Source organism: Borostomias antarcticus (assembly GCF_949987555.1).
Source record: "Borostomias antarcticus genome assembly, chromosome: 11".
Lineage (NCBI taxonomy): Eukaryota > Metazoa > Chordata > Actinopteri > Stomiiformes > Stomiidae > Borostomias > Borostomias antarcticus.
In genome coordinates this window covers 16,877,264-16,895,681 of record NC_140244.1, presented here as the reverse complement: position 1 = coordinate 16,895,681, position 18,418 = coordinate 16,877,264, and the positions used below count along the sequence as shown (strand labels likewise).

The following is an 18,418-nucleotide window of genomic DNA, read 5'->3' as shown; positions in this document are numbered from 1 at the left end:
TGCCTCATCTTCTGCATTATCGTCCCGCCTCTATTCACGCCCACTTTAGCTATAAATGCGAGTGATTGATTCTGGTGTGATGTAGGTCTTGATGTGGTTGGTTTCTCGGCTTGTCACTCAAAGTCAGATGCAGTGGTCGAGCCTGGTGAAGTGACAGCTGACCACGCCCCTGAACTGACGCTCGTGCCTGCCCGTGTGGAGCGAAACGAGGAGCCTCTCCTGGAGGCACAAAACGATTTATCGAATATAAGGTTTTTCGCATCTTTTTCAGTGGTCACATCGCATTCTGTGGGTCGATCTTGCGGATAGATTTAGATAGTTCATATTTTAGTTCCCCTCCGCCGTTTCTCGCACGCAAAAGCTTGGAATAACGGTACGCCGGGTTTGAGTTGCCATACGCCAAAGTCTGAACGATACAGCGGTCGCTAGTCAGCTAGCTAGCTATAGCAAGTCAGCTAGAAAGCTAGCTAGCGAACTGCGAACTACAGTAGTAGCCTAGTCGGCCCGGTATTCGAACCGGCTAACGTTAGTAAACCCATTGCCAAGTCCCACCCTCCCTTTCTAACTAGTGGCTAGTTGGCTCTTCAAGTCCTCTGCGTAAGGACGTCGCTGGTGAAGGAGAGGCTCGCGACTGACAGGTCCTCTCAGTTAGCTAGCGGTGCTAGAAGGCTAGCTAGCTCGGTGGTCGGCTTTATACCGGTGGTATTGAACGGGTCGAGTTTTCTAGCTGGCGGGGCTCGGTCGCTACACTGGCAAAGAGACGGGCCAGAAAGAGGAGGCGAAATAAAGAGAGTTGGGAAGACAGCGAGGAGGAGAGGACTGGCTAACGGCGTTAGCCGGCGACAGATCCACACACGTAAGTTAACGTTATCGCCAACTGGCTGGTTACGTTACCTTAGCTTGCTTAGCAACGGTTAACTAACATTAGGCTTGCTAGCTCCTCGAGTCGGTGACTTGATAATCGGCCACCGGCTTGCTAACTAACTAACTTTAGCTTTAGCTAGCGTGCCTTACCTTAGCTGTGAAAAGGTTAACGTTATGCTAGTGGGTAACGGTTAGCTGTTGGCTTACCAGCGCTAAAGCCTCAGAGATTTTCTCTTGCAATGCTTACGTTGGGTGGCTAATGTTTAGTCTAATGACTGTGTGCAGCACGTCTAACCCATCATTTGTCATCCATTTGTTTTGCTACTGTGGGTAACGTTAGCCTTAACGATGGCTACTTGTCATTGGAGCTTATTATTTCTGTCGTTGTTTTGCTATACTGTACACATCTGACACACTACTCACTAGTCATATTCACGATCGCATATCATTTAGATCATTAGACATTTCTATCAAGGAACTGATTAGCGCAACCTTCATGGGATGGTCATCATACATACTGTCTGCGAGCAAACCAGTCTATGAAGCTGTGGCTTTAACAACTGTGACAGAGAGGAGCTACAAGTCTTTAGCTATGGTCTCGACTCCTAACGAGCTAGTAACTCATTCATGGACTGAATTTGTTCTTTCTATGAACACCTTTCCAGATAGGCAGTACCACCGAAACAGTCATGAGTATCGAGATCCCGGTGGGATTGACGGAACTGCTGCAAGGCTACACCGTGGAGGTGCTCCGGCAAAGGCCAACGGATCTGGTGGAATTCGCCGTACAATATTTTACTCGCTTGCGAGAAACCAGAAACCAGGATGGGGCCGGAGGTGCTGTCAAACCAACCGGGAAAGGAGTGATGTTCGATGGGGAGCCGATGCAGACAGAATCCAACGGAGACGAGGATGACGAGGATGATGATTCTGACTTCGAGCGTAAGTGACTGCCTAGACCGAGACTCGGCACCAAGCTGTGAATGAGCGGTACGATTATACCGCTCTTCCCTGTCATCCCCTTCCAGTAGTATTAAACCTACATGTTTCCCATGGGGGTTGTGCGTGCGTGCGTGTGTGTGTGTGTGTGTGTGTGATTGAAGAAGCTCCCATCCCTTCTGACAGTATAGCCCCCCCACCTCATAGCATGCGAGCAGCTAGGACTTAAGATGCTAGACTCTCTCTCTACAACTCTGTGCAGCTGAGAGCAACATGACCCAGATCAGCTCTCACCGGTGTTCTGGGCTGCTGCTCTGTGAATGGACGCTCTGCTTTTGTCAATGAGCAGAACTGTGCTGGAGATGCTGATGTTAGTTGTGAGTGGCTCAGCTGCTGGGGACCGAATGGGATTCGTTTAACTTAAATCACCAGCTGTATTTGGCTGCTGCTGCTGTTGTTGTAGTTGTTGGTAGATTACTTCATCTGATGGTGTGAGGGCAGTTTGAGAGGCATGTGTTATTACTTGATTACACAAGTCTGGATTCCAGTGTGGTGATATGTACATAGTTGGAGCAGAAGTACAGGCATATGTTGCCGGAACGAAAGAGTCACACATCCATGATAGAGATTCAGCCAGCATTCCTGAATCTCTCTCTCTCTCTCTCTCTCTCTCTCTCTCTCTCTCTCTCTCTGTTTAGATCGCTATAGCAGACAATGTTTTTCTAACCACGAATGCTAATGGACTGGATTTATGATTGTTTGGTTGAACCCCCCCCCCCCTCTCTCTGGAGAGGGTCAGTCACTCTCTCTCTGGAGAGGGTCAGTCTCACTCTCTCTCTCGCCCGCTCTCTCGCTCGCTCTCTCTGGAGAGGGTCAGTTTCACTCTCTCTCGCTCTCTCTCTCGCTCGCTCGCTCGCTCGCTCGCTCGCTCTCTCTGGAGAGGGTCAGTCTCAGTCACTCTCTCTCTCTCTCTCTCTCTCTCGCTCGCTCTCTCTGGAGAGGGTCAGTCTGTCACTCTCTCTCTCTCTCTCTCTCTCTCTCTCTGGAGAGGGTCAGTCTCAGTCACTCTCTGCTGTGCTCTTGGGCAAGCCTGACGTTAACAGTGAATGATATGAGTGAACGATGAGTATTGCTGGTGAAATGATTAAGTCTGAGATGAGATGGAGCAGAAAGGGATGAGTTCATAGACCGAGCGAGGAGAGGATAAAGATAAAGGGTGAGTGAGTGTTTGAGACAGAAAGGGGGATATGATGGGCTGTGTTGAAAGGGGGTGTGTGAGGAAAGACAGAATGGTGACACTGGGACTTAAAAGCCATCCCCATGGACTAGTCACCAGGCTATGATGGTCAGTGTAGGCCAGATAAATACATGGCAGATGCTGCCCTCAGAGGAAATTACTACCCACGTTCTTCTCAAAACATTGTTTCACAACACAATTACTATGTAGTTGCCTCAGTAGTATTTTATACACAGTACTAGTGTACAGTGTTGTGGGACTGTTGTGGTTTGTAGACCTATCTGATTAAATCTGATCTATACAGCAAACTCTGTGGGGCTGCACATATAGACTACTGAAAGCATTAGCCTACTTAGAACACCAGAGGCACATAAACCGACTGAATCAATTCAAATGCATCATTCAAATCAAATTATCCCCTCTGGCATACACCAGAAACTCAAACGGGAATGTATTTCCTTCATGCCAGAAACCAAAACGAATGCACTATTGATCTGACTAGATTAGATATAGCTTTGAGATTCATGCCCGTTCAAAATGCACTTCCCATGACACAGTTGGGTCTACTTGGTGTCCTCTAGAATGTGTTTGAAGTGGAATTACTTATTGGAAACAGTAACAAACTTTTATTCTAAAATTCCACAGTGATTCACGCTGGCAGTGAAATTAGTTTCTGAAGTATAATTAGTGATTGAAAACAGACGATTTCCTTTTCATAATATGCTGAATATATGATGCCTTGTTAATCTGTATCAGAGATGTCAAGGCCTCCACAATGATTTCTCCTGAGTCATAACTTCCTTGGCGAAACACTGAAACACCTCCGGCGCAGAAAGAAATAGCGTGGCGACTGGTTTGACTGGTCTGACTGTAAATGGTAAATGGTAAATGGACTGCACTTATATAGTGCTTTTCCACCTTAGCGGCACTCAAAGCCCTTTACTTACAAAGGCCTCTCATTCACCCATTCACACACACATCCACACACCAATGGCGGTAGCTGCCATGCAAGGTGCTAACCTGCTCATTGGGAGCAATTTGGGGTTAGGTGTCTTGCTCAAGGACACTTCGACATGTGGACAGTCGGAGCTGGAATTCGAACCACTGACCCTTCGATCATTGAATGACCCGCTCTACCAACTGAGCTACAGCCGCCCCTGAATGTGATTCCTGTCAGGCCGAAGTGATGGTGGACTTGACCACAGTATTATTTCTGCAAGTCGCCTACTTGATATTCACACCAGCGACCGAAATGGTTGCGAGTGAGTCAGGAGTACATCAGTACTTTGCAAATGTCAGCAAGTTAGACTTTACTTAGGGCTTTGTGTTCCTTACAATAGGCCATCTATGGATTGCCTCCACCCTCTCTAGTTGGATGTAGTTAAATGCATGTAAACAAAGCACACAAACACAGGACCCTTGCTTTTTGACTGACTGCTGGACACGTCCTTCTACCACAGGCTTGCATAGCAGGGCAGAGCACCAGGAGCAGAGCACCAGACAGGAGCATAGCAGGGCAGAGCACCAGGAGCAGAGCACCAGACAGGAGCATAGCAGGACAGAGCACCAGGAGCAGAGCACCAGACAGGAGCATAGCAGGGCAGAGCAGCAGGAGCAGAGCACCAGACAGGAGCATAGCAGGGCAGAGCAGCAGGAGCAGAGCACCAGACAGGAGCATAGCAGGGCAGAGCAGCAGGAGCAGAGCACCAGACAGGAGCATAGCAGGGCAGAGCAGCAGGAGCAGAGCAGAGCAGAGCAGCAGGAGCAGAGCAGGGCAGAGCACCAGGAGCAGAGCAGCAGGAGCAGAGCAGGGCAGAGCAGCAGGAGCAGAGCAGCAGGAGCATAGCAGGGCAGAGCAGCAGGAGCAGAGCACCAGACAGGAGCATAGCAGGGCAGAGCACCAGGAGCAGAGCAGAGCAGGGCAGAGCAGCAGGAGCAGAGCAGCAGGAGCATAGCAGGGCAGAGCAGCAGGAGCATAGCAGGGCAGAGCAGCAGGAGCAGAGCACCAGGAGCAGAGCAGGGCAGAGCAGCAGGAGCAGAGCAGCAGACAGACCTCTGCAGGAGAGCGCGTGGAGCCTGCATGGCTCTAATGGCAAAGCCTGATTATCACGCAGAGCTGCTGGAATAGGCCTATGTTGAGCAGATTGCTCAGCGTGTTGTGTGTAAAACCAGGTGGTGGCCGTTCCAGCACTACACTCCACAGTCAGTAAGTGCATTTTATTTCTACAGCACCTTCCACACATCAGAGCTCACAGTTTATTGTTATTTTTACTACTGTTCAGCACTTTGGTCGACTGCTGTTGTGTGAAATGTGCTTTATAAATAAAGGTTACTTACTTACAGTGCTTCACAAATGATCAAATAATTAAAAACAATGGTAAACTAGAGGGGCTTGCACTCAAAGTGCAGACCTCCGCCCCTGCCCCCCCCCCCCCCCCCTCAACTGCTCTCCCCCTTCCACGCCCCCCCCCCCCCTCTACCTTTCCTCCCACCTCCCACCACCACCTCTCATGTGCTGTGCTCTCCTACCGGCTTTTTGAATTGGTTACTGTAGAACCACTTGTAGTTTCCTCTTTCTGCTTGACATCTTTCCTCTCCAATTTCCAAAACGTTGCTAGTTTTGTGAAGACTTCCCATTCACATTCATTAACAGCCAAGCAGAGCAGTAGTGGAGGGAGGAGTGGGCTGGTTCATAGTCTACAGACAGTAGTTTACAAGATGTACATTTGAGGTGGGAGTTATACAGCCAATGACATGTTAAATCTATAGTCTATAGACGTGATATAGTTTTCTATGAAGTCAATCATTTTAATGTGCAGACACTTATTTTCATCCACCTGAAAGTGTCTGCAGTTAATTTGAATGCTTGAAGTTTACATTATCGTTTAAATGCAAGTTGAGATACTAGTCTATATAACAGGTGTCACTGTGTTGCTTGGCAGTATTGCCTTTACGCTCACTTGCCCATGCTGGGTTCAATCTTGGCTCCTCTGACTTGCCAAGAGAAGTGTTTATACTGAGCAGTGAGTTTAACTAATTCAATTCGGGTTTGATGTTGCTTCCTCTCAGTCACCAACACACGTCACCATTTCTCATAAACACAGCTTCAGTCAGCTATGCCACTGAAAAGGTTTGATGGTGTGGGTGGGCAGTATTTGTAATGAGTGAGTTGAATCAATTCAACTGGGTTACAGCTATAATAAACACATTTGAAACCAACAGGTGTTCTTGAGTTATTTCTTTCAATGTAGTCAAGAAGGCATGTAGTTGGCTGTGAATAGTCTGAAGGTGGGAAAGAGTTACGTTTGTGTTTGAGAGTATATGAAGGCTCAGCCTGATCTGCAGGGGGTGATTAGTTCTTTTGCGCGTCTGGAAAACATCTAGCAGAGTCCAGTTAGCATGCCTAGTCAACAAGAAAGCATCAACAATTCAAAAATAGGCAACAATACAAGAAATATATTGCACATACAAAATGCATTACACATATTACTCACAACACATTGTACATACACAACACAACACATTGCACATATACACAACACAACACATTGCACATACATAGACTATTGCACACAACCCACATTGCACTTCCCCCAGTGAAAGAAAAGAGATGAAAACACCTTGACTATTGCACAACTTTATTCCTTCATTTGGCCCAATTCAACATTCTAACTGCGGTCGGCACAACTGAGTATTTAAAACGATTCAGTTTCCAGCTGGGCGCCTTGTACTGTCTGCCCAAGGGCAAAAGCTGGAATTCGGCATGTAGCTGGATTGTAGGCCGGCCATAGACGGACAAGCAATTGCATTTCACAGACGTCACACTTTTTAGCCACAGAAGTTGGCTAGCTGATGAGCCATCCCCAGGCCAAACACAAATGGCGTTAGCCGATCGGCTAATCGTTGCTAGCTTCGTGACAATGTCCCATCCACACCCCAAGTACATCTGCATCCAAGTAAATAAATAGCTTTTTAAAATGTAACGTTTAGCTAGCTGGTGGTAGGGATGGGAGCTCGGTCAGGCTCGGTGTTTTTCCCTCTGACCACAGCAGCTAACTGGCTACACTGCGTGATTTTTTTTACCAACCAACTTCTGCCATAACCACGCCCCCGCAAGTTTTCATTGGTTAGGTTTAGGGTTAGGGTTAGGGTTAGGGTTAGGGTTAGGGATAGGGATAGGGTTAGGGTTAGGGTTAGGATTAGGGTTAGGGTTGTCCAATGAAAACTTGCGGGGGCGTGGTTATGGCAGACGTTTGTTGGTAAAAAAAAGCACGCGGCTACACTAGGTTCGGTTAGGTCAACTAGCTAGCTAACTCAGCTACCTAGCCAGTTGCTATCCACATTAGTTACCTAACCAGGAGGAGGATTTCAAACCAGCATACAGAAACATGGTCTAATAGAAAATGTTCATCAGCGGACAGAACTGTACAGAAATCATCACACTTCACACTAACAGATAGTATACATAGGGCATTAAACATGGTAATTTAGCGGACTCTATTGAGGTAACCTACAGAATGCATCGCTTCAACTATCCACACGAATGAGAAATATAACGTTATGGTGCATTCCATTTGTCTCGGGAGGTGCGAGTGGGAACTGGCAATGGTCACTCCCGAGGTGAGCGTTCCAGTTGCAACAGCTGATCTCGTTATCAACAGCTAACTAGTAGCTCTAGCCTTTGTTAGCAAACAAGTTGATAACAACGCACTAAGTGGTATTGTGCGCACAAAACACCATAATCAGCAATAGCTTTAGCATCTTGTTTGTCGCTCTCTACACTGCAGCCAGTAGTCTCGTCAGGCACAAGGCGAAATTTAAATATTGCTGATTTAAATAATAAAACTGCTGCAGCATCATCTTCCATCCGCCGGACAGAAAAATTATGGTAGGCAGGCTCTAGCATTCTACCTTCCAGATCAAGCTGATAAAGTAAATAGACACCAGCCTGTTGACGCGAGCATAACTGATCATGGCTGGATCATGGATGTATTATAAGAAATTGATAAGGCATGCAAAGATGGCGGTCCATTCAATCCAATGAAAGTTGTTCAGTGGTGCATGAAGCAAGCCCCATGGCCAGGAACAGCCAGTTTTTGGCGTAGTGGCCAAGCTCGGTATTGCAAGTGGCGCCAAGAACCTGAAACCTATGAGGAAACTGAAACCTAAATCCCCCACTACACTGAATTTACAGTAATATGGGTACTGTAGAGCCACCTATGAATGAATCATGGTCAAAATTTAATGGAGAGTTCCTTGGCCCATGCTGCACCCCTCCACCGAGTTTCATGCATATCGGGCCGGTAGTTTTTGTTTAATCCTGTCCGCATACAGACACACACACAGACGGGCGAAAACATTACCTTTGCCCCTGGGGCGGAGGTAAAAAAAAACAATAATACATAAAAACAAGGAATTAAATATGTAAAAAGACCCAGGAGGTTAGACAAAGACTAGTCTGAAAAGATGTGTCTTTAGCCGACTTTTAAAAGAGTCAGCAGAGGCCACAGAACGTAGGTCCAATAGACGGGCGTTCCACAGCCTAGGAGCCACAACTTCTGAGGCTCGGTCACCTTCTTTTAGCCTTGAATGGGGGACAACCGACAGTAAGTTACAGTCAGCCAAACTTCAATACTTCGCCCCACCACGACGTGGTCAGAGCAACAACGACAGCAGCAGCAAAGTTTAAGAGGAGTGTTCGGACCACTCTAGACCATCTCCTTATTTAGTGTTGCATCATTCATTGATTGTATATTTCATATCTGCACTCTGACTGCATTGTTCAAAATAGGGGTTGAAAATGAGGGATTTCTGAGTTTCCGGGTTTGAATCTAAAAAATGAATGAAGTCCAATCAGTTGGTAAAATGATACCTCAAATATGACTGGTGTGTTGTATAATATAATAATAATAATAATACAAATATTTATAAAACTAGTGCTGTCAATCGATGAAAAAAATGGAATTGATCACTAATTATTCGTTTAATCATGATTAATCACAAGTTTAAAATACTAGTATTTACTTGGAGGGAGGGGGGCGATAAAACAATTAGGCATGTATGTGTGATGTTAAAATAAAGAAAAGCGTGAAAAAGTGGTTAGAAGAACTACAGTATCAAAAGAACAGCTTTATGTATGCCCATAAGCCAGGCTTGACCTGGCCTGGCTTTTACTCAACTTGCTTCAGTAGAAAGAGTAGCCTACATCACTGCAATGTGCACACATCTTTGGTTTTATCTGGAGGCTTTTCTTTTACTCAACTTGCATCTGTGGGATAGAGTAGTAGGGTTTTATCTTAACTTCCATCTGGAAACTTTTTCAAACTAAATGTGCCGTTCCGTGCCCCGGGGACGTCTCCTCAGTCATGGTGGTATCTCAGCGAGGGTTTACCTGGCTGGATTACCTGAAAGGCATGAGACGCGCAGATAACTTCTCCATGTTTCACATGCCGAAGAAGACGAGTCGATGCTCGTTGCCACAAGAGCAACCAGTCTTTTGCATGCTAGTGATTATTTACTCGCCACAAGGGAGAAGCTTTATCCAATTCAGCAGTAAGAAATGCATGGAAATAGTAGTAACCGAAGTAACTGACGGTAGTACCGACGTAATTCGGTCGGTACCCTTAAATGTACCCAACCCTAGATCTGAAAAAGGTTATCACTTTGAGCATTGTTACTCTACCCAGCACTGCTGCCAACTCCTATCACTATCCCTGTTCTGTCCAAATGCATGGAGTATTTAGCAGTAGGAGCTGAGCTTGTCAGGCTAGCTGTAATAGGGCCACTCTGAGGTTGTGCAACAGGTGACCTAATTACTTGGCGCATACACGCAACCACACACACACGCGGGAGCCTAATCTAATGTTTAGCATCCCTATAGTGCATTGAGCTTTAGCCTCTCTCTCTCTCTCTCTCCCTCCCCATTCTTTCCATTCCAGTCCTCTTGAGTCTCCCAGTAGTCAGATGGGCCAGGCCCACATCTGCAGGCAGTTTTCTGCTTGAGATCCTTGTTCTGCTACATGGTTGATAAGAACTTTGGTACTTCCTCATTCCCCCCGCGTCCTCACGGGCTGAGAGATATGGGGAAATGCAAGGAAGGGCTGCATACATTGACGCTCTTGTTTGTAGTTCACACCCTACCCCTGCCCCCGCCACACACACACATACGCACACACACACACATATTATGCAAACACACAGACACACGCACACACACAAACACACACACATACACACACTTTGATGTTACAACCATCAAAGTTTATTGATTATGAAGTCAGTGTGCCATAATTAAGCTGTGCTTTGTAGTGCCCCGCCTCCCTCTGACTGTGGTGTCACCCCACCTCATGCCAAGTGGGGCTGGGGCATGAATTTCCCCAAAACGTAGCCCTGGCCAGATTCATCGTTTGGCCATCATTTCACAGGGGACTGAAGATGGAACAACATAAAGCTGCTAACTGTGAAGCTTGGAGTCAACCCACCACAGATTAGGCTACTCCTCGTTACTCCTCGTCTTTGGCGCAGTTCTAGCAGCTACGTTGGTCGTGGGTGAGGAGTGAGCCAGTACAGTTAGTGTAACAGTAGCAGTTTTTCCAGCTCTGTTCAGAGGTTGTTTGGAGCAATGCTCTAGTGATGCTCACCCGGTACCCCGTGGTCCCAGCTGGACTGGGGGAGTGCAGCTTGTTGAATGTGACCGCCAGCCGACCCCCCCCCCCCCCCCCCCCCCTCTCTCAGAAGTGTCAGGGTGCATGGGAGAGGATGTGGGGAACCCTTGTGTGCGTCATCCACGCCGTGACCAGGCTGCCGTCAGCACAGCCCAACCGCCGACACGTAGCGCCATGACACAGCAGACGCCGGGGTTTTACCGTCATGCTCTGATGACGTAGGCCTACTGCTGAGTCATGCTCTGATGATGTAGGCCTACTGCTGAGTCATGCTCTGATGACGTAGGCCTACTGCTGAGTCATGCTCTGATGATGTAGGCCTACTGCTGAGTCATGCTCTGATGATGTAGGCCTACTGCTGAGTCATGCTCTGATGATGTAGGCCTACTGCTGAGTCATGCTCTGATGACGTAGGCCTACTGCTGAATTCTGATTCTCACTCAGTTTAGCTGTCGTTGATCAGTTTGAGCTGTAGTCTAGATAAAGCCTGGGTGCCAGGTAGATAAAGCCTGGGGGCCAGGTAGATAAAGCCTGGGGGCCAGGTAGATAAAGCCTGGGGGCCAGGTAGATAAAGCCTGGGGGCCAGGTAGATAAAGCCTGGGGGCCAGGTAGATAAAGCCTGGGGGCCAGGTAGATAAAGCCTGGGGGCCATTAGATAAAGCCTGGGGGCCATGTAGATAAAGCCTGGGTGCCAGGTAGATAAAGCCTGGGGGCCAGGTAGATAAAGCCTGGGGGCCAGGTAGATAAAGCCTGGGGGCCAGGTAGATAAAGCCTGGGGGCCATGTAGATAAAGCCTGGGGGCCATGTAGATAAAGCCTGGGTGCCAGGTAGCTTGTCTTCCACAGCTACCACATGGATATGGGGGAGAGTGACGATGTCATGGTCCATGGAGTAGGCAACAGGTGTCTTTCATCTTTCGGCCCCTGGGTGAACTGTTTTTTTTTTTGCTTCCCTCTGGAAAATTAAGGGGTAGGATTTATGTCCATTGCTCTCTGTAAAGCACATTGTGTTGCCTCTGTGTATGAAATGCACTATACAAATAAAGTTTGATTTGACTTGATTTGATCTCCTCCTCCTCATAGCTCACTCCCTCATTCACTTCTCCCCCCCTTTCATGTAGAAGCACCCAACAACAATAGACTGATCTTATTCTCTTTCTCAACCAACCCCCTCTCTCCCCCTCCCTCCGTCTCTCTCCCCTTCTCTCCCCCTTTCTCCCCCTCTCTCCGTCTCTCCGCGTGTGAGCTGACTTCTTCTCGTCTCAATCTCATTAGATAAGGGGGCTTAGAGAGAGCAGGTAATTAATACGCTTTAGCTGGACAGAGACATGGGGTTGTCCTGGGGGGGCATGGGAGACATGGAGGATTATGTGTTGGTGGGGGGGCAAGGTGGAGGGGAGGCATGGTAATCTGGCGTTACCAGACAATCAGAGAGTTCCGCCTTCTGAACGTCTGGAGATTATTTCTACACCGTTATAGTCTCTCGAATGCTGGCGACAAGCCTTGGCCTAAAGCCTTTGGAATTGGTTCTATTTCAAACCTGAACAAACCGATGCCCTAAGGCAGAGCTTTTCCTGGCTCAGAATGAGGGGGTCCTCCCCCAGGAAAAGGGGCATCAAAAGCTTCATTTCCTGCATTCTGGTACATTTTCTATGCACTAATGTCTGCTGGATTAGCTCTTCTACCTAACTATATTAGCCCACATAATCTGACTTCATTGTGTTTATTTTTTTCTAAATGGCAAACAGCCTAGAGCATTTGTGCAGGCGTATCAAGGCACTGTGACTATAATGTAGGTTGTCAGGCCAAACATACCGTAGGCTACACAGTAGACCTGGGGTTTCATGTCAATGGCTTGAGAAGAGGCTCCACACTCCCATAGAGAAAGCATTGTCTGTTCTATAACCGGATCTTGATAACTTGAGCTCAAGGTGCTAGATGCATTCGTGAAGTCGAGAGCTTTGTCCCAGTCTAAATCTTGTGTTTCTGTGACCCTCCTAAGTCAAGATATGGCTGTTTAGGCATTTAAGTCATGGGAGAAAAACTTTGGTTTTCACAGCTACCACAAACGACACCACATGAGTGTGTAACTAGCGAATCGTCTGAATGGAAAAAAGGTCACACCAGAACAATAATGCGCTCCCAATTATATTTCAAGGTCGCACAGATTACATGTTTACAACATAAATCAATGGAAAACAACCTACTATGCAAAATGTGTGCCGGTTGGCAGGTCTTGGTGTTTTTTTTGTCAAGCTGGAGGTGGCAAATTTGACGGCGGCCTGGTAATTCTCTATGCAGGAAAAACTCTGCCCTAAGGCCTTGGGATTGGTCCTGCAATGCAGGTTTCTTTAAACGTTCAAAGTGTTTCCACCCACTGAAACTTGAATGAAAATCTCTAGTTGAGCGAAGTGTTTAGAGACCAGGCTCCTCTGGGGAGAGAGACTGGTTTCTATTTACCTGGTTTCCTGTCTAGAGCCGCTGGTATCCTGTCACACAAATGCCCAATCGAGCAGCCTAGTCTCGCCAGTTGCTACGAATTAGAATAAAAAATGAACATGCCAAACGAAGAAGCCTATTCCAGAAGAAGTTCTTGCCGCATCGCATCGTAGGTTTATGGGTAGGCCTGTTGTTGGACAGGGGGATCACTGTCTGCTTAGACCGGAAACCACAAGTGCAAAGCAAATAGCCCCCCAGGCTAATGGGAAACTACCGAGGAGAGCCTGGTGACACGAGGCTAATGTGAAAGCGAAAGTTGATCAGGTCTCGTTAACGTTACTAGACTAGTAGCCGCGTACAAGCTCATTCTGAGACAAATCGTTTGTGTTGTATTATGTCTCTTCAATCCAAGAACTAACGTGAGCTAACGTTACTATGCTAGCGGTACGCTAGTAGGACTATTCTGGTCCCGTCAGGTCCGGAAGACGTGCATCCCCACCGGTACATGTGCTACTACGATACTGTGAAAAAAACAAGTGTCACATTTTCAGAATTTTGAAATCGACTTGGTACCAAAGTATCAGTTCTTGTGACATCCCTACCGATAAGATACTGTAAGGACGAGTGACTACAATAATTCCAATGTACCTGTACCCGTACTTATAAACCTTTCTATCTCGTCTAACTCGGCTAGTTGGGTCAGTTGTTTGTTGACCTGACCTTGTGCTGCCGGAGCAGAGACAAGGCAGTCCATGCAGCCTCCAGCCTGGCCAACCAATCACAGAGAGAGTAGGGGGGACAGGCTGCGACCTTGGCTAATCAGAGAACCGATAAGCACATGAGCTCACCCCCACTGTCCTCCCTTCCCTTCCACCACAGTCTCTGGCTGCATCCGAAATCACACAGTTTAGTATTTAGTGTGTCAGAAAAAGATCTAATATGTCCCGATTACATACATAGTATGTCAGATGCAGAATGCCAAAAGTACCCAGAAGGCATACTGCATCCAGTCATATGCCAGTGGGCTTTTCTAGCTATTCTTACCCACAATCCTCTGCATCACTTCCCCTGAGCCGAGGAGATGGCATAGACAGATGACAGCACACTGACAGAGCAATGATTAGCCTGACAATCTACATTATAGTCAAAATAAACGTGTTTACGAAAACCAAACTTGTTTGTTCATCTGAAAATACAGTATACACTGGGACCGTCATTTCTGTCTGGATGGACCAGAAATATAGTAACACTCGTGATACTATCACAATGGCCCAGTCCCAATGTCCCCCCTAAACCCTCAAGCCCTGAGCCCTCACAGACTTATTGACGTCACCTGGTAAAGTGGTTGAGTGCGAGAGGCTGCAAGGGCTTGAATTGGTATAAAAAGGAATGGGACAGCACTTGCGACATCACATTACGTTGACGTGAAAACATATTTCTTACTATTGTGGGTGTGGGGCTATTTTTCAATTTTACATGTTTTTCTTGTAGGCCTTCGTGTAAATTAATTTTGGGCTGAGTCAAATCCCCTTTACATTATCAGAACTCTCTGTGTTACCCTCAAAACAAGTCTGTTCAACTTGTTGAAATCATTTCATTTTGTGGTCATATGCGAACTACATTACTGCCTGTGATTCTTGTTTGTGATGAATCCAAAAGTATTTACTTAAGAATGATAATACACATTCCTGCACCTCACATCTCTTTCCATATTCATGTTGGAGATCTCAATTCAACACTGCACCGAAATGGGTAATTAATGTCATACTTCTTTTAACCGGGCAATTTAGAGCAACAGAAATCGATGTAAATTATAAACATAGCCTACATATTTTTAAACAAATCACATTATACAAACCCATGGGGTTAATAACCCATACTTAAAAATAATGAAACCAAAATAATTATAAGGCTACTTGTGCAGATAAGAAAGTCCAGCTGAAAACATGAAAACATATTTTGTTTTGTAACGTGAACATTAGGGTTGGTTGATCTGTCCGTGCTTGTTTATTGGCTGTTCTTCAGGTGACCCCGTGTTTCACGTCACAACGATATGAACTGTGGGTAATTCCCTTAGAAAGTCTGCAGAAGTGCAGACTTACGGTAAGGGGACATAAAGGGCTCAAAATGTCTGCCAGAGAGCCCTCATGCACTTGCCGATTTGACATTGGGACACCCCTAAGCCCTCGCAGACTTCGCGGGAGCGCGCCCTTAAGTCTGTGAGTCTGCAAGGGTGGACATTGGGACTGGGCCAATGATGACGTGATGGCATAACATGAGTGTTTCTATATTTCTGCTATCGTCATGATCAACTTTTCAGTCAAAATGAAATGCCAACAAACTGGTTATGCTAGCCAGGTTCCCAAATACATGTTTGCTTGTTTGACACGTTATTTGACTGCCTGTCACCATCCAGACACAAATGAAGGTCCCAGTGTTCAGATGAACAAACAAGTTTGGTTTTCGTAAACATGTTTATTTTACCAACCAGTGTTCCCCTACCATTACTCGGAGGGGAAACACTTCACCTCCCGCCCCTCCTGAAAGACCTCAAAAGCAAAAAAATAGCTGACTTTTAGATCGCTAACGTTTTAGCATAAGTCAATGGAGTTTAACATAGCGAAAATTAGCATCGCGATTAGCAGACATTTTGTGACTGGGAGTGAGAGATGATGAAATATTTTCGGTTGCTCTAGCTAGCTAGATAGACTAAACTGTGGTTACATTACTTATGTATTCTGATGTTAGTAACTATGTAGGCTAACATCAGCTAGGCTATGTGTTGTGGACTAAATTATGTTCCATTCAGGTTAGTTCACATTATTCACATTTAGGCTATGCATTTTCAGCAATGCTTTTGTGAAAAGAATCCTAGGGGAAACACTGCCAACTGTTAAAACTTGACTGGACTGGACTGGACTGGACTGGACTGGACTGGACTGGACTGGACTGGACTGGACTGGACTGGACTGACAACACTGAGGCCCTCTATAGGAGAGAAGAGAGTAGCAGCCTGATGTTTTAACGGTCTGTGGTAGCAGCACACTTCTTTGATGTGGATGTTCTACCAGGCTGTGGTAGCAGCACACTTCTTTGATGTGGATGTTCTACCAGGCTGTGGTAGCAGCACACTTCTTTGATGTGGATGTTCTACCAGGCTGTGGTAGCAGCACACTTCTTTGATGTGGATGTTCTACCAGGCTGTGGTAGCAGCACACTTCTTTGATGTGGATGTTCTACCAGGCTGTGGTAGCAGCACACTTCTTTGATGTGGATGTTCTACCAGGCTGTGGTAGCAGCACACTTCTTTGCCGTGGCCTGCTGGGGAAGCAGCACTAGGTCTGGGGAGAGTAAGACAAACAAGCTGAACAAGCTGGTGAGGACGGACAGCTTTGTCGTGGGGCAACAACTGGACAGCCTGGGGGCTGTGGTGGAGAGGAGGATGAGGGACAAACTGAAGTCCATCCTGGACAACCCCTCTCGTCCCCTCTATGACGCGCTGTGGCAGATGGGGAGCACCTTCAGCCCCAGGCTCATCCCACCTACGTGCAAAACCGAACGGTTCAGGCGCTCTTTTGTGCCAGCGGCCATCAGACTCTCTAACAGTGCTCACATCGTCTTGTGTGTTCCTGAGTATTGTTTGGCTCACGGTGAGTCACCTGCCAAGGTGTATGTAAAATCTACCGGCCAAGTATTTTTTTTTTTTTTTCAGACAGCCTTCGGAAATCTAGTCGCCAATTGAAAATTGTACCTGCATTTGGCCGGTGGCAGGTGTTAATTTTCAGCCATGTATGTATGTATGCATGTATTTATGTATGTATGTGTATTATATACATATCTATACAGACTTATGTATGCATATATATTTATGCATACAGTATATATTTTTCTTGTAATTTAATTGAATCTATTAAGTATATTCTCCATATTTATTCCGCTGTACTTTCCCACTGCTGTTGCTACTTTCCTCCACTGTTCCTGTACATTTCCACTGCTGAAACCCATGGGGATTATTAAAGTATCAGATCTGTTTATCTAAGATAGTTACTTGACGTTGCTCGCTAGAGATACTGGCCCCTTAATCATTTGACCAGTTGTTTATACTGTGTTTGACATTTCTGTCAAACTCACGGATGTAGCACCAGCTAAGATGTACAGTACATTAGCACTAGTTACAGGGGTACAAACGGGTTACTTGGATAAACTGACCACATATTGGAATCTACATGGTTACCTTCTTGCCGGGAAAAATATTAAAACTTAGTGACATATTAACAGTTGTGAGAGCCAAAATTACAGACTGAGCGCCAGGTTAATGCATGCATGCTAAACACGTATTAAAGTATGCAGCTTTAGTCTGACCTCGGCCAATCTGTGTCTCGCATAGTACCCACTAACTAGCCTACGTGTTCTCCTACTTATCTGCCTGCCTACCTACCTACCTACCGGTCTATCTTAACTAGGCCTACTCATTCTCCTACTTATGTGCCTACCTACCCACCCACAGGTCTATCTTAACTAGGCCTACTTGTTCTCCTACTTATCTGCCTGCTTACCTACCTACCGGTCTATCCTAACTAGGCCTACTCACTCTCCTACTTATCTACCTACCTGCCTACCTCCCTACATACATACACACAAGTACTTATTCTCCTACTTATCTACCTACCTATCTGTCTGTTTATCTACTACCTACCTGTCTATCTAACTAGGCCTACTCGTTCTGGCCCTCTGTGAGAAGTTTAGATTTATTTATTTGTGATGGGACAGTGCATATTAATGAACATTCAACAATAGGCCTCAATGTAAATATGGCTGATTAAACAGTAGCATCAGGAGTCCCTGGTGTCTCAGTATAAACATCTATTAATATACATGCATGCAGCACAAACACACAACAGAGCAGAAGAGCAAAGAGATGGGGAAAAGGAAGTGTCTGGACAGACAGAGAATTGAGATGTATGCCTAGCTCAAGGGAAAAGGCAGAATCAGACCGCCATTCAGAGTGATCATCACATGTCTGCTTTAATACATGCCTTCAGGTGATTTTTAAAGGAGTCATAACAAGAACAAACATCTTTTTGTCACGTAGTGAGAGGCGGCACATCACACTGTACTGTATAGGCGACGAAACACACACACACACGACATGGCTGAAGCATCCACCAATGAAACTCCTCTCTGCTCTTAACCCATCCCGTCGTCCTTCCCCCAAGGGCAGCCGGGAGCAGACAGTAGGCAGGGTGCATGCTGGGACGCGCCCAGGGACCAACCAA

General features: G+C 46.4%; 1 protein-coding gene across 2 annotated transcripts in view; it reads left to right on the top strand.

The window, feature by feature from the left end:
- The first annotated feature begins 213 nt into the window (after positions 1 to 213).
- The window catches only part of prkar2aa (protein kinase, cAMP-dependent, regulatory, type II, alpha A), a 43,899-nt gene continuing 25,694 nt past the window's right edge, over positions 214 to 18,418 (top strand). The window contains exons 1-2 of one of the 2 annotated variants that reach the window (XM_084445285.1): positions 214 to 856; positions 1,534 to 1,806. In XM_084445285.1, coding sequence (XP_084301411.1) covers positions 1,554 to 1,806 — 253 coding nt within the window. In that variant the 5' untranslated portion in view covers positions 214 to 856; positions 1,534 to 1,553. Of the gene's footprint in view, positions 857 to 1,529; positions 1,807 to 18,418 lie in introns of both variants that reach the window. The other variant, XM_084445284.1, reaches the window with a different exon arrangement.